Source organism: Megalops cyprinoides, chromosome 19 (genome assembly GCF_013368585.1).
Source record: "Megalops cyprinoides isolate fMegCyp1 chromosome 19, fMegCyp1.pri, whole genome shotgun sequence".
Lineage (NCBI taxonomy): Eukaryota > Metazoa > Chordata > Actinopteri > Elopiformes > Megalopidae > Megalops > Megalops cyprinoides.
In genome coordinates, this window is record NC_050601.1 from 25,103,299 (window position 1) to 25,126,157 (window position 22,859).

The 22,859-nt window shown below is 42.6% G+C and overlaps 4 protein-coding genes across 4 annotated transcripts in view; 3 read left to right on the top strand and 1 right to left on the bottom strand.

The window, feature by feature from the left end:
* The window catches only part of LOC118794409 (serine/threonine-protein kinase LMTK2-like), a 34,643-nt gene extending 34,016 nt beyond the window's left edge, over positions 1-627 (bottom strand). Inside the window, exon 1 of the mRNA XM_036552660.1 lies at positions 414-627. Coding sequence (XP_036408553.1) covers positions 414-513 — 100 coding nt within the window. The 5' untranslated portion in view covers positions 514-627. The remainder of the gene's footprint in view (positions 1-413) is intronic.
* A 5,631-nt stretch (positions 628-6,258) lies between these two features.
* pvalb5 (parvalbumin 5) lies at positions 6,259-9,641 on the top strand. Its single transcript, XM_036552285.1, has 5 exons — positions 6,259-6,404; positions 7,067-7,138; positions 7,989-8,121; positions 8,644-8,753; positions 9,379-9,641. The coding sequence occupies exons 2-5, from the start codon at positions 7,078-7,080 to the stop codon at positions 9,399-9,401; spliced, it is 327 nt and encodes a 108-aa protein (XP_036408178.1). The 5' UTR covers positions 6,259-6,404; positions 7,067-7,077; the 3' UTR covers positions 9,402-9,641.
* Positions 9,642-15,225: 5,584 nt separating this feature from the next.
* Positions 15,226-16,979, top strand: LOC118794107 (parvalbumin alpha-like). Its single transcript, XM_036552266.1, has 4 exons — positions 15,226-15,301; positions 15,673-15,805; positions 15,913-16,022; positions 16,865-16,979. Exons 1-4 carry the CDS (start codon positions 15,241-15,243, stop codon positions 16,888-16,890), a joined length of 330 nt encoding a protein of 109 aa, XP_036408159.1. The 5' UTR covers positions 15,226-15,240; the 3' UTR covers positions 16,891-16,979.
* Positions 16,980-20,047: 3,068 nt separating this feature from the next.
* pvalb4 (parvalbumin 4) lies at positions 20,048-22,278 on the top strand. Its single transcript, XM_036552261.1, has 5 exons — positions 20,048-20,140; positions 20,773-20,838; positions 21,122-21,254; positions 21,590-21,699; positions 21,985-22,278. Exons 2-5 carry the CDS (start codon positions 20,778-20,780, stop codon positions 22,008-22,010), a joined length of 330 nt encoding a protein of 109 aa, XP_036408154.1. The 5' UTR covers positions 20,048-20,140; positions 20,773-20,777; the 3' UTR covers positions 22,011-22,278.
* The last annotated feature ends 581 nt before the right edge of the window (positions 22,279-22,859 follow it).

A 22,859-nucleotide genomic window follows, 5' to 3' on the forward strand; every position in this document is an offset into this window, starting at 1 on the left:
TGCCCCTGCCACAAAGATAAATACTCAACGGTGGCGTTAGTTAGCTAGCAACGTTACAGCACAGATGACAATCCTTGCAAAATCCACCAAAGTTATTCTGAATTGGACATTTATCGTCACTCAGTTAGGTCATTGTTTTCTTAGCGGTCCACGCAGGATTCGAGCATACAACCTTCGGGACACCGGACAGCCCACTCTCGACAGCCAGTATCGCCAAGACATGTCATCTAGCTAGCTAGCTAAAAACATGCCACTTTTACAAGTACAACTGGAGAAAGCTATGCCGGGTGGTGCTAGACAGCTAGCTAGATGATGATATCGATGTCGTGAGACTGACTCTTGTCTAGCCTGCACTGTCAGTGGTCGGAGCAACAGCTCACCGTTCAGCTACGCGCAAACAGGACATTTCTTACCTGCATCTGAGAATGGGAGCGGAACACCTTCGACCGGCAACGATGCCGATTGCAGAATCCAAATCGCCAGGAGCAAGAAAAATCCATGACGGTTCTCCATTCTTTCTTGTTTAGCTAGCTAGCTATTTCAGATCGTCGTAAGCAAACATAGAACTAGCCAATATTAGCTATGTACTTTGTTGGCAACAAGAGTCTTGTCACATTTACCAAGTCAATAAAGGCACCTGCATCGCTGCTAATGCGTTATTTTCTCGTCTATTTTGCGTTAGCTAGCTAACGACGTTGTTAGCTAGCTGACTAGCCGGCTAACTAGCTAGCTAATGTTGACTATTGTATGCCTTATTTACCGGCCGTGTTTCATCCTTCATTCAAAGTAAACGAAAGGCTCATTACCTTTCCTGTACAATCATGTCTCTACTTATACATCTGACTGACATTACACTGCGCCGAAGATCTAGCATTTAATTTATCAACAGTTTACAGAGTCAAACGCCACCATTCCCCGACAGCGCCATGTTCCTACTACGTCATGTGAGAAGGCGGTACGACCGAGGGAGGGAGATTGACGTTGTCGAGGACGAATCATACATCAGCTTCTTTTCAAGCGATAAGACTTTATCCAATTATCGTTATTATTTGCGCTGGACACACCCGCCTACAAGAAAGTCGACGCCCAGCAAGGCGTGAGTACGGCTATGTGTCAGTCAGTTGACAACCATGTGAGGAATGCTTGCGATGCTGTTGAAACCAAGGAAAGGTGAACTGTTTACATCGAACGAGTTATTCCTGGATTATGAACAGCCAAGGCCATAAAACGACGTATCGAAGTATCCTCAATTTAGGAGGACTCACACAGAATATCTTTTTGAGAAATAGTTGCCACGTTTATTGACCGTTCCGAACATGAACATAACAAGGGCTTCCAAGTCTTTCAGAGGAGGCAGTTGTCTAGTTCTGCACTAGTAGCCTATAGTCCGTTTTTCCCTTAATTTTAACAGGGTTGGTTTGTCTGCCCTGATACCTGAGGATATATGACATGTTAATTCTTAATTCTGGTTAGTCGACTAGTTCTGGGTGTTACCATTATTTATTCATAATTATTATGATTTATTAATTTGGGAGGACGCTCTTATCCAGAGTATCATACAAGGCTGTGATATGGTAGAACATTTAATGCATATCACAAGACCAACCAGGACATTGGTACAGAACAGGCAGTAACACATCATTTTTTGCTCAGTGGACACCAGGGTTCGGGGTGATTTACATAGTTTACATGTTATTTCAGCTGAAAATAACTGTCGCGCTTTTAATGGTCAATCGTTAAGGATGGAATAAGTCGCTACAAATTCTGAGACAGGCTCGCTGTTCGGAAAGCTCTGTGCAATGTTACAGAGGTTAGTGCCAGCAATATGTTAAACTATAAAATTTCATTTTGTAAATGAATCCCTACCAGAAACAAAACAAAAACTAATTGACACGTTATAGGTTTCCACTTCTACACCTTTGCTTTGTAGGTTGTTTTGGATGAGAATGTCTGCCAAATGATTAAATGTACAGGGAATGTTTTACACCTTGAAGCATGTACTGCAGACAGCATCCTAGCTAGTCACCTTAATTAGGTTATATCTTACATTTTTTTAATTCATAAACAAAACTGAAACTGTGTTTCAGTATTTGCTTAAGGTTGACTGCAGAAGCAATACCACATTAATGATTGTGCCTCTGATTAACCATCTGCTTTAGATCTGATTGCAGCCATCTGTTTCAAAACATGGATGTTGTGGCCAGCTAATTTCAGATTAAGCAAATTCCAGATGTGAGCAGATGTGGGATGATTCCAGATGTGGGTTACACAATTAAAATTCTAGTGCTACATTTGATTTCTTGAGTTAACTATTGATTCCTTTTTATTTTTTATAGTCGGACGCAAACTAACTCTTGACTATTCCAGTGGGGATTACAAAAGGGGCCAGAATCTCAAAACTGAGCCCATAATGTCCATGTGTTCTTGAGGAAAAAAAAACGGATTTTATTTTTCTTCAGGACTAAATTTCAACTGGCTGGTCACACCCTATACCAAGGTGTTACCCATATGATTTATGTCGCTCAAATAAGACCATAAAACCATATAAATCAATGAGTCAACCTGGGTCTCAGCTGTGATGTGGTTGTCATGTCACAAGTTCTTTTCATACAGACATTTCTGACATCATTGCAATGCAACAATGGTGTGACATCAAATCACCACCATTACCGTACAGTCACACGGATGACACAGGAGCCCTTGTCACTTGTCGCTTATGGGCGTTCCTGGCTTGTTATTGCTAGGTCACAGAGCTAATCAAAACGTTGCATCATTTGTTTCAGGAATGTGTGTCACGCTTGCTTCACTCCCATTGGTAGTCGCCGTGTCGCATCGCTCAGTATTTGCATAAAATAGACCTCTAGTCTATTTTAGCCCTGCCTAGTTGGCTTTGCAACAGTCGTTTGTCTCTTGTCGCTGTAAATCGCCAACTCTCATTGAAAATGAATGGTAGGCGGTCGCTTTGCCTCCCTCCTCTGTCGTCCATGTAAGGTTATTGTCATCAATGCAAAAAGTAATTACAGCCATGACATGACCAACTTTCCATGCCAGCTTCTGCTGTCTGTGCAACTTTCACAACCAAAGTAAATCCCACCACTGGATTGGCATCTCTGCTTGTTGGACAATTGGTGGGAACAAAGCCAGGGTCTGGATATCTTGCTCCATGGCAGCAGGACAACTCAAGCTGATGATACACTGGCTATGTTTTAGACAAAACTGGGTATACAGCATTAAATATTGGATATAGGAAAGTTGGGACAACTGAGAGGCAATGGGCAACCTAACTGAAAAAGAATGTTGGGTAACTAATAACAACTGAATGTGTACCTTTGTGCATTTAGAACAAACATTGCCATAGTAACATAGATAAACGTATGTGGTAATGCAAGTGAAGAAATAAAGATAATTGGGATGCCAGTTACAGATAGACAGTATTGATATATGTGATACAGTATGTATAACTGATAATAGTGGTCTCTCACTTTCCTTGGTGGAGCCATGTTTTTTTTTTTTTTCAGAATCTCTGCAGGTGAACAATGGAGTCACATGACCTCTTGTTCTGCTGATTGGAGGATGTTAGAAATTGCCAATGTATGATCAGCCTTACAATAATCTGGAAAGTGTCTCTCTGATGGAAGCCTTCTCAACCTCTTCATTAACAACATGATCTTCTCCAATGATGTGACGTCCATAACCCATCCAAATCAAACCCTAAACTGAATTGTGTCAAGTCAGCTGACCAGGGTTAAACATTGGTGATGCATGGGAGTCCTGGTCTTCATTCTAATACACCGCTTCATAACTCAATTGGAGTCACTTGTTGGGTGAGAATTTGCATCAGCTGGTTTCAGGCGGTAACTAATCAGCTGCTTGATCATACAGTACATCCCTCTGAATCTCCAGGAAAGATGGGGCAGAGGACAATGGAGTGTTAGAATTTTTCTGGAGCTTCTGTGTGTTTCTGTGAGCTCTTTCCGCTCTCAGCTATGTATGTACCTGACTTCATCCTGCAGAGTATTTTTAATAACACGAGTTTTCTTCAGTCTTTGCCTGAAGACGACTTGTGTCAGGGTCAAACGTATCACTTTTTGCTAGTGTGTGTCCTCTATTGGGCTGTTCTGTTGTTTTTCATTTAGGTTTTGAAATGCTTAGCTTCCTCTGAGCAGAGTTAAACTAAAATATAACCACTACAGTAAAAATAAACACTGCATCTTTAAAAAATAAATAAAAGATAACCTCTTAGAGCGTAATTAGAGCGACATTCTTTCCTAGCTCTCCCCTTTGATCAACTCTGCGATCAGCTTTGCAGAATTCTCCCAGTACATCATCTCTGCATTGGAGGGCTTGTCCCAGATGCTGCCTATGAGGACTGGGAAAGAATAAAGAATCTGGAGGACATGCGGTGGGACAGAGAGAGAGACAGACACAGAGGCACACATCACCCCAGGGACCTCAGGACCCCATCTGATGGAGTGCCTTTGCATTTTGTCTTGTAACCTTTTCATTGATATCATGCATCAATGACACTGAAAAGGATACCCCTAGAGGCACTGTAACATGCAGTAATTTCAGAAACATCCATATGCATTCTATCAGATTGAAAAAATAACCACTAATCATTACAATCACTAAGTTTGTTTTGGTGGAATATGATCACTGAAAATTTAACAGTCGTTTATGAGTTAATCGTAGCACAAACCACGTGGGTCACAAGTCAAATACATGGCATGAGATGCTATTTTTTTATAATCAGTATTTGATTTAAGATTCAGCTGAACAACAGCATTAACACAAGCTAGCATAGCGTGTTCAGATTTTCAGAGGGGTACTCAATCCCCACATCATCATTTCCATTCAAAAATAAAAAAGCACTACACAGTTAGAGTGAACATGCCCTCCCCCCTTACCAAACTGACCCACACGCCATCCCGCGAGATGTGATGCTGTTGGACACAGTTCCCTGCTGCATCGTTCGGGAGTCATGTGGGGCATGTATCGGGCTGAGGCAATGAGCGCTCTGGCAGTGGTGGCAGTGTAGCATAGTGGTTACGGAGCAGGACTCATAACCGAAAGGCTGCTGGTTCGATCCCCGCTGGGACACTGCTGGGCAAGGTGCTTCACCTACAATTGCCTCAGTAAACATCCAGCTTTATAAATGGAAAACATTGTAAATACTTGTAACCTATGTAAGTCGCTTCGGATAAGAGTGTCTGCTAAATGCCAATGATGTAATGTAATAATAATTTGCCCGTGATTATCAGGGGCCTGTGCCCCAACGAGAGCCACATTAGGGTTAAACTGTTGCCTCTTGCTTTCCCCTGCACATGCGCTTCCTCAGGACAGAATTGGCCAAATCTTACCCCTGCCTTTGATGGCCCCACACCCCTGGGCTGTTCTTATGGAAAGTCTCCAGGAGATCATGTGGTCAGAACAGGGTCACGGCCCTCCTCCCAGCCACATTCACGGATGGCTGGGATGATGACCAAATTGCTTGTGGCAGATGTTGTCAAGTCATTGATTCATTCATTCATATACATCTATTCATGAATATCTATTATCATGCTGATTCATTCATTCATTCATTCATGTATATCTCTTCATGTATATCTACTATCTGTCCTACTTTTTAAATCTACTTTTATAATTGTACAAACATGTCCCAACTCCTACTGGAGCTGCAGCTGTTGAGAGTTGCTTTAGGTTTCCCCTCAATTGCTGAAGGCTATGTGCTGAGCTTTTGATGATGTAAGCATTTGTAACTGTAATTGCCTAGTGAGGAATGGCAGAGGACACGCCTTCACTTCATCTTGGACACCTTCACTCATACCCTGCGACACCCAAGGGGCAAGTTGCAAAGCTCCTTCTTCAGATTACACATCTAATGTGAAGACAGGCCACGCACTGACATGATAGCTTGAAACCATATACACTTCAATGAAAAAGAGACGCAATAATGGACTCTGAAAAAGCCAAGAGGTAAAAACGATCTCTCTTTTCTCTTGGCATAATTGTTCATGGGATTCAGGCTTTTTTTTTTTTTAAAGTAACCCCTCCTTACACACACACACACACACACACACACACACACACACAGAGACACGCTTGCTCTAATCATTTGTGAAATATGAGTTTACCAGGCAAGTTCAAGAACAATGGCTGTCAAAATTATCCGCTCTGATTAGCTGATGAAGGGGGAGGTGTTTCGTGGTCGGGGGGGGGGGGGGGGGGGGGGAGTCTTGCTGGGTCTGAGGGCGGGGACTTCAGATCTGCCTCAGATTTGCCGCGGCTCACGCAGCTCCCGAGGAGAGCGAGGTTCGAGCACAGCAGGATCCAGGAAGGAGAGGAAACAGAGACCCGACTCCAGCTCCACCGGTACGGGACAGGACGGAAACACCAAGCAGCCGGTCAGTACCCCAGAGCCTTGCTGACACCTCACTTTTCCTGGCATTACGGGTGCCACATCTGACAATGCCTGAAGGGATGAGTGTGCATTTCTGTGTGCTTGTGTATGTGTGCGAGTGTGTGTGTGTTGCTGTGAAGTTGACTTTAAGAGGGGTTGAACTGAACAGAGATGTAAACTGTAGAATAGATGTTAGTAAATACTGTGATGTGTAACACACACATAACGACACACACACATGACGCAGGTCTCCCGGGTTCCCTCTCAGACGGCAGGGAGAGAGCTCCTCGCTCCAGACAGCATCAAACGCTCGTCAAAGCGGTCCTTTCATCTTCCGCAGGACCCAGGAGGCCCAGCGAACTGTGTCTGCGAAAGAACCAGAAAAAAGCCATAATAGCCACATTCATTCAGTCGTCTAAGTTTGTGCCATTTATCAGAGCTGTGTGTCCAGATGGTGTGCTGCTGTAAGGCGGGTCAGGTTGGACCTTCAGCTGTGGGGGGGCGGGGGAAGGGGGGGGGCACCTTGCCCCCAGCGGCATGTCCACACGAATGCACACTGTGCTTAATTCGCCGTTGCATGTCCGGTGACATGAATGAGCGTCCGCGCTGGTCCCGCTCGCGGCGATGCTGAGACTGCTTCGAATAACTGTCATGCCCGTCCGGCAGGCGCAGGAACCATGGCTTTCACTGGGATGCTGAAGGATGATGATATCAGGGCGGCGGTCCAGGCGTGCCAAGGTGAGTCAGGCAACACACACACACAGAACCCACCCCCCCCATCTCCCACTCCCACAGGCCTCAGGGCAAAGGGGATGGTGGAGCATGGTTACCTGGTTACCTGGCAGCCAGGGACCAGGGGAGTGCCCATCGCCCAGATACCTGTTTGTTTACACCGAGTGCTGTGTTGAAGAGGAGGCTAAATCACGCCAACAGCATTGCCCACTGCTCCTGGTGGTGCTTAAATATTTATGGGACAATTAGGTTTGCCTGAAAGGGCAGACGAACCGTGCCATCTGGAGTAAGAGCGAAATGTCAGTGCCCTCATGCTCCGTGTGACCATGGAGCCGATATTAATACGCATGATTTTGGTGAATGAAGAGGGCTATTGGGAAAGGTGGGGTGTACAGTGCAGGCAGCCTACCGAAATCCACACATAACTCAAGAGTCTCCCTCCCTAAAACCCTAAAAATTCAGCATCCCTTTAGATTTTCGAAGACACTTTCAGAGAGATTGGATAACTATGTGCAGCATTGACCTGCTCTGCAAAAAAAAAAAAAAATCCACACTACAATCTCTCCGGTCTCTTTCCCTCTCACCTTCTTTCTGTCTCATACTCACTCTACTCATCTTTCTCTCTCTCTCATTATGTGTCTGTCTTGCTCACCCTCTCTTTCTCTCTCTCTCTTCCCCTCTCTGTGGATCTTACTTCCTCTGTCACTCCCCTTACCTCCCCCCATCACTCTCCCTGTTTTTTTCTCTATCCCTTTCACTTTAACTATCTCCCTGTCTCTTTCTCTCTTTCCTTCTCTCTCTCTCTGTCTCTTTTACTCAATCTGTCTCTCTCTCTCGCTCTCTCTCTCTCCTCTAGCTCCTGGAACCTTTGATTACAAATTATTCTTCGCCCAAGTGGGTCTGTGCAAGCGGTCGGACGCAGAGGGCGAGAAAGTGTTTAAGATCCTGGACCAAGACCAGAGCGGATTCATCGAGGAGGAAGAGCTGAAGTACGGGGGGAAGAGGGAGCCATGGTGGGGGTTGAGGGGGGCCTGAGGGTGATGAGGTGGATAGGGACTGACAGATTATGAGAGATGCAACAGATCAATACTTTTCAGACTATGTAGTTCAAACAAAAGGACAGGTACAACGCACTTGTCATTATTTCCTTCCTGTTAAAGATCTACTGGGATGTACTGCAGTATATGCATTTGTCTGTTTGTGTGTGTTAAGATGGGGGCAAGGCTGCTCCTCATCCTCAGTCTTTTTCTCCCTCTCTTTCTTCTGTCACCCACTCATTCAATCTCTCTTCTTTGTCACTGCTTTCTCCCTCACCTCTCTCATCCCCCTCTTTCCCTTTCCTCTCTCTCTCCCTGCCCTCTCCCCCTTCTCTCTCCTTCTCAATGTCTCCACTTTCTTTCTCTGATTTTCTCCTCTCCTCCTCCATTCTCCCATCTCCTTTCTCATTTCCCCCTTTCCCTTTCCCCTCTGTCTGCCTCTGTCTTTTCTCTCTCTTCCTCTCCTGTCTCCAGATTCTTCCTGCAGAACTTCTGCTCAGGGGCCAGAGTGCTGACTGATGCAGAGACCAAAGCTTTCCTCACTGCTGTAGACCAAGACGGTGATGGGAAGATTGGGATTGAAGGTAAATATGCTTGAGCACGCAGGCAAAGAGGGTGGGGCCCAGCCCAAATGATGGATTATTTTAAATGTTACACTGTTAAATTTAACCTTATAGGTAACCTGGGCTGGTCTATGGCAATGATAACTGCATACTTTACAATGTCATTGTCCATTAATTTTGAGTTTTATGGAAGAATAAAAAATGTTTGAAAATGATCTTTAGGTCTCTTACACAGCTTAGCCATCAGGTTAGATAGGTAAGAAAGGAGTTAAGGGAAAAAATATTCATAATTATTCAAAATCTGTAAAAGTTAACATTATTCAGCATTGTTAATTAATTAATTGGATTCGTGCCAAATCACCTGCAGTTACAACAGTTCAATCCAGCTCAAAGATCAGTCAATAATCAACCAATCAAAGAGCTGATGTTATGAACTGTCTCTCTGTGCTAGGAATGTATCTTAAAAGGGGGTGTGTTTAGAGTTTTCTCTGATCTGTAGTTCTGGCTCCTGATTGGATCTCCTTGAGATGTTGCTCAGATCCCATAAAAAGTCCTGAAAGAAGGGCACACTCTATATTAAGTCTGCAGGGATGTCCACATAATGACATTGGATTTTTTTTCACTTTTAGTTCTCTTTTTTTTCCAGAATTCTGCTCATTGCTGAAATGAAGCAGAGCTTGGTCTGAAGATGGCGCCTGGATTCTCTGTAATTTTGTACTACTTATGGAACTGCAAAATTCCCCTTCCCAGCAAATCTTTTCCATAACACCTCAATCAGCCATGCTGCTTCTAAACATTGCACAAAAAAGCAATTTCTCCCATGTCATACAAAAACGATGTCAAAATTTGCTTGATTCATTAAACCTGCAACTTACAAGCAACGAACAATGAGCTTAAATAAAGAATCTTAAACCTAAACGTGGTGTCCGGCCTTGCTTTACTCTGATATTAAAAATGAGAATATCATTCCCTCCTGTTGTAGAGGAAACTGGTAACCTGTGGAAGAAATGTGGTGCATCAACCATATAATAATGCAATGTTTTAAATACTGGCACTGTGGCTCTGACCGCTCTAAAATGTTTATCCACTTAAGGGGGGCTATTTTCGCTCTGTGTGGCTGTGGTCAGACCAAAAACAGTCTATGTTGTGAGCAGATATTTGACTCCTACTTTAAATCCGTCCTCTATACCTGCCGGGAGATCCCAGTTGGTGACAGCTTGTTCCGGTGCTACCTACGTTGCTACGCTACCACTTGTATGTACGTTCTGTTTCAGACAACGCACCTTCAGGACTGTTCCCAATGAGCTGGGAAATGCGTACCCTTGTAACATCAACAATGGAAGATATAGAACATTCATTGGGAAACCCACGGACCTGACTATTCGGTCAATATACAGAGAATCTGTAGCGAGGCGCTACTCTAAACATGCTGTGTTCAGCACCGAAAGATTGGACAGCGCCAGGGCACAGTTGTCTGCGACTCAGGCTGCATAAGATATGAATAAAACTTGAATCTCACATTCTTTTGGCGAATGAAAATACAACCCATTGTGACGTTCTGTATGACCCCTTTAAACTTGCATTCCAGAAAAATAAACTAAAAATAACAGTAAAACGCCAAGCCCCACTCTCAGAGTGTGAAAACCTGTTCAGTGGCAAGTACATAAATAGCGTAAAAGAACTTATCTGTCATAATCACTTGTGGGCCAACCTCTGGCGTTTCACAAGCACAAGCCTTGTTATTTGGCGCTTGTTTCCGCGGTCGTAAAGACGAATCGTGAAGTGAAACCCGTTCACCATCTTTATTCCTTCGTGCAACATGTCCATATCAGGGCTAACACCGCCTTCTACTGGAAGGAAAACAATATTATTCAGTTTCACACAAACTTGACATTTTTTGGTTTTGGTAGTGGTTAATGAGAGAATTGAATGCTACACACCCCAAGTAGCCGAAACTTGTATTTACAAAAAAATACAAATTATAAATGATGTCTTTCTACGATTTCATAAAAGCAAAATGTACAAGTGCTGGGCTGGAATCACCAGTCAATGTCGATTTGAGGGCTACACGTTGTCGTTACTCCATATTTTTAACCGTATGACGATGAGAAATCTTCATTAACGGCAAAATTGCAGATGACAAAGCAATATCGAGCCGTGTCAGTAACGTCAAAACGTTGCTTTTCTCGTGGTTCGTACTGAAACAACACCCGTGTCAATGTATAATACGAGATATACGAGTTTGCAATGTCTGAACTTACTGCAAGCCTAAATGCTTATAAGAAACGGGTTCGATGTTCGAAGTCTTCTCTGAGGAATTTTCAAAAGATTAGCGGTTTTTTCCAATATTTTATTGTTCTCGTATGTGAATTGACCGCAATAGAGTACGTATTTCCATAGATACAAAACAAATGTTCTATTAACAAATGGGGAAAACGGGAGATTGGATCTTTGATTCAATATTCGTTCAAAAATTAAGTCATATTTTGGCCTATTATTCCAAATGCAAATCTACAACTATTGATAATTACATATTCATTACCAATGCTTCTACATATTACATATGCATAATTACATATTTGCGTGCGTAAGCTATTGACGGTACATCTAAAGGGATATTTTTCATATGTTTAGACATTAACTTCAAGATGTCGGGTTTGTGCAACTTGCTTAAATGAAACGTTTGTACTGTTGTATGACGCATTATGCATGACAACACCCGGGACGTGTTTCTGACATCATAGTGTCGAAAATGAACGCTTTCACCATTTAAGAGCTTTTTAGCTGACTATGTAGCATAATCATTTATCGACAAGAGTCTGTATATAGCTTTGACTTAAACACAGTTCCAATATTTTGACCAAAAATTGGTAAAATTCCATAGATGACATTAGTCCATAATGGACTATCAATGAAACTGTCCCTGTGGTTAACTGGACACTTTGCATCTCACGAGCATTTAAATTGGTGCTATTTCATTTATATACTTTCCTTGACGAATGAATAAATAATAACACAAATAAGATCGCAGAAAAGATGAACGCCACATCCTCCCTAGCTCTTTCTGTCTCTGTTTCATATTATTCTGAATGTTATTACGAGTTAAATGGAGATTAACTTCTGATATATGCCTTCCTATATTGATTAAAGTGTAGCATTTCTCCGACCAATCACCATAAAATGTGCGGCATGACATTGAATCCGAATTGCACCCTCCTTGCTATTCTTCACAGAAACTGCTATCCTATATCGTGAACTCACGAAAAAAAAAACACAGTTAACATGCTAAATCCATTAGTGAAATGGTGCTTTGAGAGGTGGAAGCTTTCTACCCCATGCTATTCTGAATTGAAGGTCACAGGTCGAGTCGTCTCGTGACCGCCTCGGGATATTCGGGTGGATAGGGCTTTTGGTCGGAGGGGGATCTCGAATAACACCATAATGGTGACAGCTGTACCTATCCCTTGCAGTATTTCCGTGAGTAATAGATGAGGAGGTAGCTACACACGGCACAATTCTGTCGACTACATCTGAGCGTTCTGAAACGATGGCCATGCGTTGGGTTCATGCTCAGGGGAGATTGCTGCACTGGTGAAAACAAACGTCGCAGCAATCGGTTTCAAAGGTGTGATATGTAGATGTCAGCGATACGCAGGCTGTGGACGGGGTCATCTGCTATCCAAATATTAGCTAGCCAAGGATGGCTATGAGGAAAGTTGTCCAATCCCAAACAGACAACAACCTGATTGGATTCAAGCGAACCGAGTAACCTTTAAACCACATATTAGATTTAGGTAAACATGCTGAGAATATTAGGTCTATATGTATGCAAACGGTAAGAGTCTAGGGGGAGATGAGGGCACCAGCTGACGGATAAATCATAAAAACGGTCACTCGACACTGCATCAAAGAGGAAAGTTGGGCAATTCCAGCACTGAGTTTTTTGCACCCCACAATTCTCAGACTGTTACTTCCATAGGAATGTAGGCTAATGTAATTGATTATTAAACAATTCATAATGCCCTTTCTAAGTTTTGTCAGCTTCCTATTACACAACCAACTGACAATTGCCTAGTTAATGGGAACTGGATTATGAAAATTAATTACGTCTCATTTCGGAGGCTGGCTAGTAGCACGTCACCGTATTTCACGTAGGCTAATACGTTTACAGGTTCATCACGGCTGAGCTCCTAGGTATTCACGACTTGTCAGGTTGTCAGATAAGAGCTATTCTGTGCACGTCACTGCCCAACTGCATTTCAAACGAAATTAATGAATGGCGTGTACTTGTATTACTGTCGCCATAGACCACACAAAAGCACGCTGTTGAACTCGCTTCCGCACCACAGAGAGCATGCATGCTAGTCTACTGTTTTTTTTTTTTAGTAATGAGATTTCTCCTACGTTACTATGAATATTAAGGTTTGTATATAAGGGATCAGGCTATCCATGGCCAGGACTGCTTTTAAAGACCAGTTCACTTAAGCACTGTGATTAAGAACTAGACTTCAACCCGTCTACCTCTAATCACCACTTGCTTGGCTTTGTGCTGACTCCTTCAGCCATCATATATGGTAGCTTTACATTCTGCCTTGGAAACAGAAACTTAATCTATCGGGTCCGCGCGAGGGCAGTCAGCCAGCCATAAATATCTTTTTAGAATTCGGATCATATTCTGACGTTGTTGTTTCCCCCAGCGCGTGTTTAATTGAACAAAATTGTGAGGGGAAAAAAAATCCTCAAAATTCCACGGTCAATTCACAAAATTCCACAGCGAGACCGCGAGCTCTGGCCGTAGTCTTATAAAGTAATTGGGAACTGGACCTGTCTGGGGTCCAAGTATAAAACATGCTAACTTCATCATTGGGGCAAGGCGCCAATAGATGCCCTCGCGCCGTCTCACACATGGTTCTGAGCATCCTCATTTGTTATGACAAAAATAGCACAACTTGACTACTGGACACATTTTTCTCCAAACTATTCCTAACCGTTGCGTATTGGTATCTGTCAGTCAGCCTCATATTGCTGTAAATGGCCTGAGTGACAGGTATATAAGACGGGACAAGACACAACCGATTCACAGCGATTCAGCGACTCTGGTGATACTTCTGGTTCCTGAGAAGCGCTAAGGTGAGTTGCTCGGCACACGAACGAAGAAGGAGTTGACGCAGTTACTACGGGCGAGATTGCAGAGTTGCTTCATCTGCAGGCTGGGTCTTTGTTTTCCGCCTCTGGTGGCAATCCAGGCAACACAGAACAATCAAAGATTTACAAATTCACAGAAGCAAAGCAAACGAAAAGCTTTCTTTTGGATATGTTCGACTGGTGAAGAAAGGATAAAAAAGCTGCATGGTGCATCCTTTCGGACCCAGCGCTAGGATGGGACGGTATACTTTAAATCGCAAATGATGCTGAAAAACGAAACCAGCGGTGGAACATCTACAACATACACGAAAGGCTCCGAGAGAAAGCGACGGAGAATCACCGTTTGTGTTTTTATCTGTACCGAGGAGGAGGCGCGCATACTACTTGTGTTCGTCATTTCAGAGTTAAAATACGAGCGTACTTTGTTTACTGAGTAACTTTTTGATTAATAGGTCGTATTTTGCGCCATAAAATACTTTGATTAATAAATTAACCACTCATGTGCAAGATGGGGCAATGCATTTTAACAATATAATTATATATAATAAAAATATTGTTACGTCATTTCAAACTTTTCGCCCTTTTAGACGACAAACCTGCAAGACACTTTATTCCACGATTTCTAACACTAGCTCAGGTGAAATTGAGACACACAGGCATATGCTCAAAGCGGGTTTCTATATGTACTTGAAATATGAGGAATATAGCTCGGTTCGGTACTATCAAATTTGTGCCTGTTAGTTGACGCGTCCTTATAGACGAAATGCTGATTCGTGCGCGTGCGGATTCATGCAGCGTCACCACAACTTTTTCTACAACATATGAAATGAAAACAAACGCTTCTCTACTTCTTCTGAACGTTTAAGACTCCAGATTACACTTCAAAAGTAGTCTCAGAGTAGTCGTTTTACATGTGTCAGAGGAAAGCAGGGAATGATAGAAATTAAGTTTATTACCATTTTGGATGGGAGTGGGTTTGCGCAGTTGTTTGATAAAATATTTGATTTGATCGTAAATATAATTGTCAAAAACAAAGAATGAGCAAATTTACAAATGTTGCTCACTGAGTTGAGATAAGCATATGCCCTGTCTGTGGTAATTACAGCCTCTGATGCTTGGTAACGAGCATAATATTACCTAAGCATAGAATAGCTGGAAACTTCCTACTAGCCAAATGACAATTTTAACAATGTTACTGAACTATCACAGTAGGGCCAACTAAAAAATATGGGCAGATGACCACAGAATAACTTTAAATATTAAATTGCATATTGAATTAGTCATGGGTGAATTTAACGTGCGTGAGGGCTTAATAAGTGAACTTTGTTTTCATGCAGCTTTAAAAAAAAAAAGACAAGCAAAGATGGCTTTCGCTGGAATTCTTAACGACGCTGACATCACTGCAGCCCTGCAGGCATGCCAAGGTAAGAACCGGCCACTGAAACTGGTCTGCTCCAGGCGTCCTTTTCGGTCATCCACATATCATCCAATTATCGAAACGGTATCCCGAGTCTACCTACTGTACAGGTATCTGCTGTACAGGTAACTGTATTCTAAGTGTTAAACTAACAGTTTAGCTAGAAGAAAGAAGTGGTCAAGGAAGTGGTCGGGCGTAGACAAAAGGGCTGTGGGCCCAAGCAGGCCTGCTTCAGGGTTGAGATCTAATTATAGGACTTGAATATTGGCGGTTGTCCGTAACGCTGCATTCATTTAATTAAACCCATCTGTCACATTACTGTAATGCTTGTGCGTTCAGTTATCTCTTAATTGACCCCCCTTCCTGAATCCCATTCAGCTGCTGACTCCTTCGATTACAAGAACTTCTTCGCCAAGGTTGGCCTGCACGGCAAGTCCGCTGACGACATCAAGAAGGCTTTCGCCATTATTGACCAGGACAACAGCGGCTTCATTGAGGAGGACGAGCTGAAGTAAGACACGCTTTTAGAATGACAGCGTTTCGTCTTACTCGTCTCATAATTCAAATAAAACTAATTATTTCTCCCCCTCCTTCAATATTCCCCACCGCCGCATTCAGACTGTTCCTGCAGAACTTCTCCGCCGGCGCAAGAGCGCTTACCGACAAAGAGACAAAAGCGTTCTTGGCCGCAGGAGACAGCGACGGTGACGGCAAGATCGGAGTTGACGGTAAAAGATTTATATATTCTTCTAAGGTTATACTGACTTTTTGGCATTTCTGTAAGAAGGGGCATTGATATTGAGGAAAATTGACAAATAATATGGCTAGTATGTCCGACAACCTTTTAGTGGCTAGTCCAAAGAAGGGGAACTCATCTCCCCCACAGTAACAGGAAAAACTCAGTGTGGAATACTTTACAGTCTGACAGTGCACAAGGAAGATAACCTCAGATCCTCAGTGCTGACCGAGATGTTTTTGCGTTAACCTACTTGTTTGCCTTGCCTGAAAATTATATGGCTTTTTCAGTACTCTTGGATTGATTCCAGTTATTGAGGGAGTAGAGGTCCTTTCCCGTTGGGCTTGTTACTTGATCTATTTTCGGGCGTGTGCGCCCCAATAAGCATAAAATGAACGATTAAGGAATCAGCGTTTTCCGTTCTGTTGACACTATTTCCATTAACTGTTAGCGACGGGGTACCAGGGTTTTCTATTTAAGGAGGTATTACTTTGGGTTCTTTTAGGGTGACCATACGTCCTCTTTTTCCCGGACATGTCCTCGCTTCAGGAACTAAAACATGCGTCCCAAAATGAAGACATGTCCGGGAAAAAAGAGGACGTATGGTCACCCTAGATTCTTTTATATTATACACACATCTGCAGTCATCAGAGTATGTTCAGCTGAAGTTATGGACAGTTTATGAAACCGAGAAAAGACTTTACTCTCCGTGTTTGACTGTTTAGTCATAGTTTTTTGTGCAATTTCAGTTTAAGTTGGGTTAATGAACTGACAGATTTGTCAGCCTTCTGGAATGATTTACTAACGCTAGTATCCCGTCTACCTTTTCCACAGAGTTTGCTGCTCTAGTGAAGGCGTAATTATCATCAGACCAAGGTTCAACACTGCTTTTCACGGAACCAGAACTCCTAGCAAGACTCGCCAGCTCGTTCAGCTGACCTATACATATTTTTTATATTTATTTATTAATTTCTGCGGACTGTCTCTCACCACAGAGCGCGCTGTCCTGTTTTGTTAATGTCGTTTGGCTATGTTTTCTGTTCTGAACATGAGTTGCGCAAATGTAAAATCTTTTGTGCACTTGTGAGAAAGGGTGAAAAAACAAAAGAATAAACTTTCTTTTGCAGTACTTTGTCTTGTAGTTAACTTTAAGACCAACGATGTGTTTTGTACAGTAACGACAGAGGGAGTAAACAAGAGAAATTAAAACAGCTTGCATTTTGTGATATAACGTTTAAGGTACAGCTTAACTAACTTAACTAAACACCTACATTTTAGAATAATTTGAGATCTTCAAACAAAACTGTGGTTAAATATCTAGAGACCTGTGGGTCCCTAAGACTAGACTCCATGCGGGCGTCTTTCGGTGTGGGCTATATGCCGAGAAGCTAGCTGACTAGCTGACAGTAGCTTACGGTCCCAAGTTTCAAACGGAACACCTGTTATCCAGCGCTTTACTGGCGCATGGGGGGTCTGCAGGAAGCATGCGCAGTTGCCAAACGCGTTTGTGTCCCCTTTCACAGGGATACTTCCCAGGGGATGAGTTAAGAATAGCTTAGACATACTCAGTGAACATCCACGTCTGTTCACTTCACACCCGAAACAGATATTTGGTCAACAAGACATAATATTGGTTAACAGATTGGCCTGTTATTCCCACTTTGTTTTACTGAGTCGGATGCATTACTTTCAGTTATTAAAAAACAGACTGTTGTCAGCACAACCTGGTTTGCTAACAAATCATTTTAAAGATGAAGATTTGGCGGATATTCACAATGTGTAAATCTTACCATCTTAAGGTATTTCAAAAGGATCTTTAGACCATTGTTCTGTCAAGTAGATTCTTAACTCATCCTTATCATAAAATCGTTTGTTCATTCATCTTTACAAATAAATAGGGAAATAGTTGCACTATTTCATTGTTTTCGTTATGAATGGCTTCATTCACACAATACACTTTGTGTAATATAATTTTAGGCATAAACAAAAAAAGAAATACAACTTCCTTTATCATTGAATTTAAATGCAGCATTTTAGTCTAAATTAGCGCAAATAATAGTTAACTTCCTATTTTAAACGCGAGCCCATTCCACTCAGTCCGAATGAACAGTCTTAAAAAACAAGTATGCCTAGTGCTAATCCCGTGGGGCATTGACCACGTATTCTCTTTCTTAATAACCTATACAATGAAATCCATATAAAAATATGACTAGCACCATTCTCTGAGGTCACTAATGTACCCACGTATACCATCTACTCCGTCCGAAACACACCAGTGGCAGACCAGTGCTGCCACCTACTGTCTGACGCAAATTCTCAAGATGCCATCCCTTCCAATCCCATCGCAATCTGCACTGGCCAGCGTTTCTCACACATTCCAACTCCCAAAAATAAAAGCCACAAATGACAAATCACCTCACCAAGTGGCTAGAATATGAGCGTACAGTAAATGTACTCTTCCAGCTGTCATTCTGGCCATAGCACTGCATATAAAAAACTAAACAGTAATTATGCTGCCTATATTCCCCCCCGTTCCGTCACAAAGTTGATCATCTTGGTTGCGCTAACATGTGAGGTTCAAACAGCATTGCCTCTGATCTACTTCGATTTAGCACAAATGAAAATGTATACACGCATACGAACACAAATATTTAAGCTAAATCAACTTTGGTAGCATGTGTGTATATATTCACCCTATGGGCTGTGTTCCTTCAGTGCTATCGCTGATATTTTACCTTTTGTTGAAACACGCCAAAATATTCACAAAAGGATTGGTGAATACACAAGGTGTTCCAAACCAGATTTGCTCATATCAGTCATGTGAGAGTTTGTCAGTTGAAGTGTTTACTTGCTTATGTGCACGTAATTTTACTTCATGCTTTCCTCGCATATTTCTTTATTTTCATAGCAGATGCTCACATCCAGCGCTTCTGTTTTACGCAACACACGTTTATTCGCAGCCGGGAGTTTGTCAAGGTAATTAAGACGCGGTACCTTGCACACAGCTCAACCACAGTCGAACGGCAGCTGCCCGAATCCTATTTAGAATTTAGGACCTGCAACCCACTGGTCACAAATCCATTCATATGCTACAGTAACGCTACTGTACACCCTCAGTATTCACAAATCCAAGCGGAGTTCCGTAACCACTTTACTTCTAAATCCGACCGTCTGGTAATGTCCTTGTTTCCACATCAACATTTTAATAAAAGGTTGTATATTTTGCCATGACACACAACGAATACTTATTACATATGTATTTATGTATATGTAATTTACAAGCAATGCAAATAAAACTACACTCCACTTTATATCAAGACAAGACGACAACATTGGGAAAACAATTTAAAAGCACTGTGAGAACAACTACACCGACGCTGCAGTCACTACTATAAGAAGCCAAAAGCTTAAAGTAACCAAACTTGAAAAATATACAATAAATATCTATTTTCAGTTGTTTAATCGTGTGTTCAGCAAGCCACATTCGAAACACATTTAACAATGTACTCGATGAAGCAAAATGCCTACGTATGCATTTCTTAAACAGGTCGAAACAATGTATGGCAAAGAATTACAACAGTCCCAACTACAACCATTTCTCAAGCAGCCCCACTTTTCGACTGAGAAGGAGACAGCAGTAAAAAGAAAGCAACCCAACGCGAATAAAATGTTCACACTCTAGTATAAAACATTTAACTGGACAAGAATCCAAAACACTGCGAGACACGCGCAAGTTCCCTGACCGCAGATTGTACGCGCGCGAGATCCCCACCATACATGAGCTAGCTCCCGTTATGCAGGGTCAGAATCTGTTTTGCCAGCAACTGCCGTTTCATCTATATCAGCAGCATGTATTATTAGCATTGCAGGATATTAAGGACTTTATTTCAAACGCGCGCCTTTTAAGCATCTTCATTTATGAAGACAAATATAGAACAGACTGACTACTGGACACATTTTAACCAACCCCCTAGCATCTGGTATCCATTACAGTTTGCCTCATATTTCGCGCGAGAGAAAGTATATAAGGTTGAAGGTTCGGACTGAGAGACCACTGCAGTTGCTTGACTCATTCTTCTGAACCCACTTTAGCCCCAAACAACAACCGAGGTGAGTTTCCTTGCTGAAGAGAATAAACCCGAAAAGAAACCCGCGACCTCCTGGTTTTGCTGCATTTTTTACTCTCGGGTGTTCATTGCTTGTGACTACTTTTCTAATGGGACTACAGCAGGTCATCTATAATAAAATACACGAGCAACAACAAAAAAAAACATCTTTATCGCGCTTCGACTTTGGACTAACCCAAGGAAAGGCATGGACTTATATACAAAGATTGCCGCAGCAATAAAGGACACCGGGCGAACCCATCACTCTGAAAGGATGAGCGGAATTCGGCCTCCTCATGCATATCCAAATAATGTTGACCTGACCTGGACTCTGTCGCTTGTATATTACTGATGCCTATCACTAATACCGAGAGCCTTCCACGGGTTATGTGTTGTTAATAAATATGCAAAAGAGGTTTATTTGCAAAGGCCCTGCAATAACAAACTTGGAGTAATCTTATCGACTAGCTTATACCTTACACCAAGTCTGCAATAGATAATACGCTAGTTGCATAGTCTTAATGCTCATAGACATAATGCGAAATGTATAAGCACAGGTGGATGCTGAGTGTTCTCAGCCCGCTGTGGCTCTGCCTGACTGCTTGACTTAAGCAAATGTATGTTTTTCCTCTGTAGCTAAAATGGCATTCGCCGGTGTTCTGAATGATGCAGACATCACTGCAGCCCTGGAGGCATGCAAAGGTAATACAGCCGAGCGCAGATCTGAACACGCGCGCACTCACGAACACACTCTCTCTCTCTCTTTCTCTCTCTCTCTCTCTCTCTCTCTCTCTCTCTCTCTCTCTCTCTCTCTCTCTCTCTCTATGAAACACACCTGTTTGACGAGAGCAACGGTTTCTTTTCTTTGTAAAACAGTACATTTGCTAGGTGTACATTTGCTAGGTGTCTTTGATATGTTTGTGTACATGTGTGGCATGTTGAAGACTTACAATTTCACTGAATAATAATAATCCTTGCTTTACAGCTGCCGACTCTTTCAACCACAAAGCCTTCTTCTCAAAGGTGGGCCTGGCCGGAAAATCCCCTGATGACATCAAGAAGGCTTTCGCCATCATTGACCAGGACAAGAGCGGCTTCATTGAGGAGGACGAGCTGAAGTAAGCATCCCGCTCTTTGCACTCACACCACACCAATGGCTCTAAAAGTAACGCGAGAGCTTAAGCTTAACAACATTTAAGCAATTCTCTGAAGGGAAGGTAAATATTTCCATACTGACTAAAATTACGACAATTAAATCGCGCCTTTGGTTCCAATTGCTGCTGGCCTCTAATACTTGAACCCCTCTGATCAGTATTCTTGGCAAACGGAGGGGGGCGCTACAGTTCACACATCCCTTTGCACGGTTTCGCTTTTTCACACATACTGCGACCTCAGATAGATAGAATGAACGCTTCCACCGGAATTGAGTTTAAAATTTGTTTTGTCGCGCCAGACTGTTCCTGCAGAACTTCGCTGCCGGAGCAAGAGCCCTGACCGATGGGGAGACAAAGACCTTCCTTAAGGCAGGCGACACCGACGGCGACGGCAAAATCGGAGTTGATGGTAAGAAAAACAGCAGCACAAATACATAGGCCTACACATTATTCAAACTGTGGGAATGTAAACACACCTAAATGAAAATAGATCTCTTTGAAACTGACTCAATAAAACCCGCAAACTTTAAAATAAAGTTAAACGCAAAACAGGCAAAGGGATTTGGGATGGTAACTTTTTTAAAAAAAAATTCCAGGTGAAGTAGCTTCCATTGTTCAAATGTTAGGCAACGAGAATCTCATTCGCAGCTTTGTCTTTTTGTAATTAATTTGCCTTTTGTCTTGCTTCTTGCAGAGTTCGCTGCCTTGGTGAAGGCATAAACAGCAACTGACCAACACCTCTTGCTTCGAAAGGAACAACATTGCCCAAGACCTCCCTTTTCCATCTGAATATAAATAATTTTTATACATTTGCTTACGACATGCCTGCAGAATATTTCATACCACGCAGCACACTGTTCAAAGTGATGATTGTGAATGTAGCGCGGTTGTGTTTCATGTCTTAAATATGAATTTTGCTTACTGTAAAATCTATGATGCACTTTTCGGGAACGGACGATGAGAAAAGAATAAAGATTCTTTTGCAATAGAATGTCTTGCTTTCCTTTATTGGTGCTACCCCCCAACACCCCCAAACGTACACACACCCCCAGTGGTTTTGCCTTACTCGAAACGACTTTAGGTGTAATTATAGGGTTAATCCATTTTCTCAGAGGCGGCACTTGGCTGTCATCGCAGCACTCGCATTACTCCTATCGTTCCTTGACATTTATGGGAGATGGCGTTTCCCTGCCTTACCAATAAAAGACAGGACATCGACATTCTGTCGCGCGTACGCGCGCCCGATCGATACATCCAATCATCTGTCTGGCCATCTACCTATCAATACACCAAAGTAACGTGTTGTGTTTGGGGTAGACTTTCCCCAAAACGAACGCGAATAGGAGACGTTAGGGGCTTGACACGGGGCCTAAAAACCACATCTGATTACTGTGCTGGGTTATTTAAGTGTGTACGGCGGGGGGCGTTATATGTTATACACACCACGGGTGTGATGTGCCCTATGTGCGAGAGCTAAAACGGCCAATGCTGACAGGGGCAACACAATATGCTAGACTGAGATGACTGGAAGGCCAGTGTGCTCGGGCACGCACAGCAGGCAGACCTTGC

Excerpts from the sequence above, each read along its gene's own strand:
- pvalb4 (XM_036552261.1), top strand. The coding sequence starts at position 20,778 with ATGGCATTCGCCGGTGTTCTGAATGATGCAGACATCACTGCAGCCCTG. Across the intron at positions 20,839-21,121 it reads AGCCCTGGAGGCATGCAAAG|CTGCCGACTCTTTCAACCAC; the intron begins GTAATACAGCCG and ends CTTGCTTTACAG. Across the intron at positions 21,255-21,589 it reads ATTGAGGAGGACGAGCTGAA|ACTGTTCCTGCAGAACTTCG; the intron begins GTAAGCATCCCG and ends TTGTCGCGCCAG.
- LOC118794107 (XM_036552266.1), top strand. The coding sequence starts at position 15,241 with ATGGCTTTCGCTGGAATTCTTAACGACGCTGACATCACTGCAGCCCTG. Across the intron at positions 15,302-15,672 it reads AGCCCTGCAGGCATGCCAAG|CTGCTGACTCCTTCGATTAC; the intron begins GTAAGAACCGGC and ends AATCCCATTCAG. Across the intron at positions 15,806-15,912 it reads ATTGAGGAGGACGAGCTGAA|ACTGTTCCTGCAGAACTTCT; the intron begins GTAAGACACGCT and ends CGCCGCATTCAG.
- pvalb5 (XM_036552285.1), top strand. The coding sequence starts at position 7,078 with ATGGCTTTCACTGGGATGCTGAAGGATGATGATATCAGGGCGGCGGTC. Across the intron at positions 8,122-8,643 it reads ATCGAGGAGGAAGAGCTGAA|ATTCTTCCTGCAGAACTTCT; the intron begins GTACGGGGGGAA and ends TCCTGTCTCCAG. Across the intron at positions 8,754-9,378 it reads TGGGAAGATTGGGATTGAAG|AATTCTGCTCATTGCTGAAA; the intron begins GTAAATATGCTT and ends TTTTTTTTCCAG.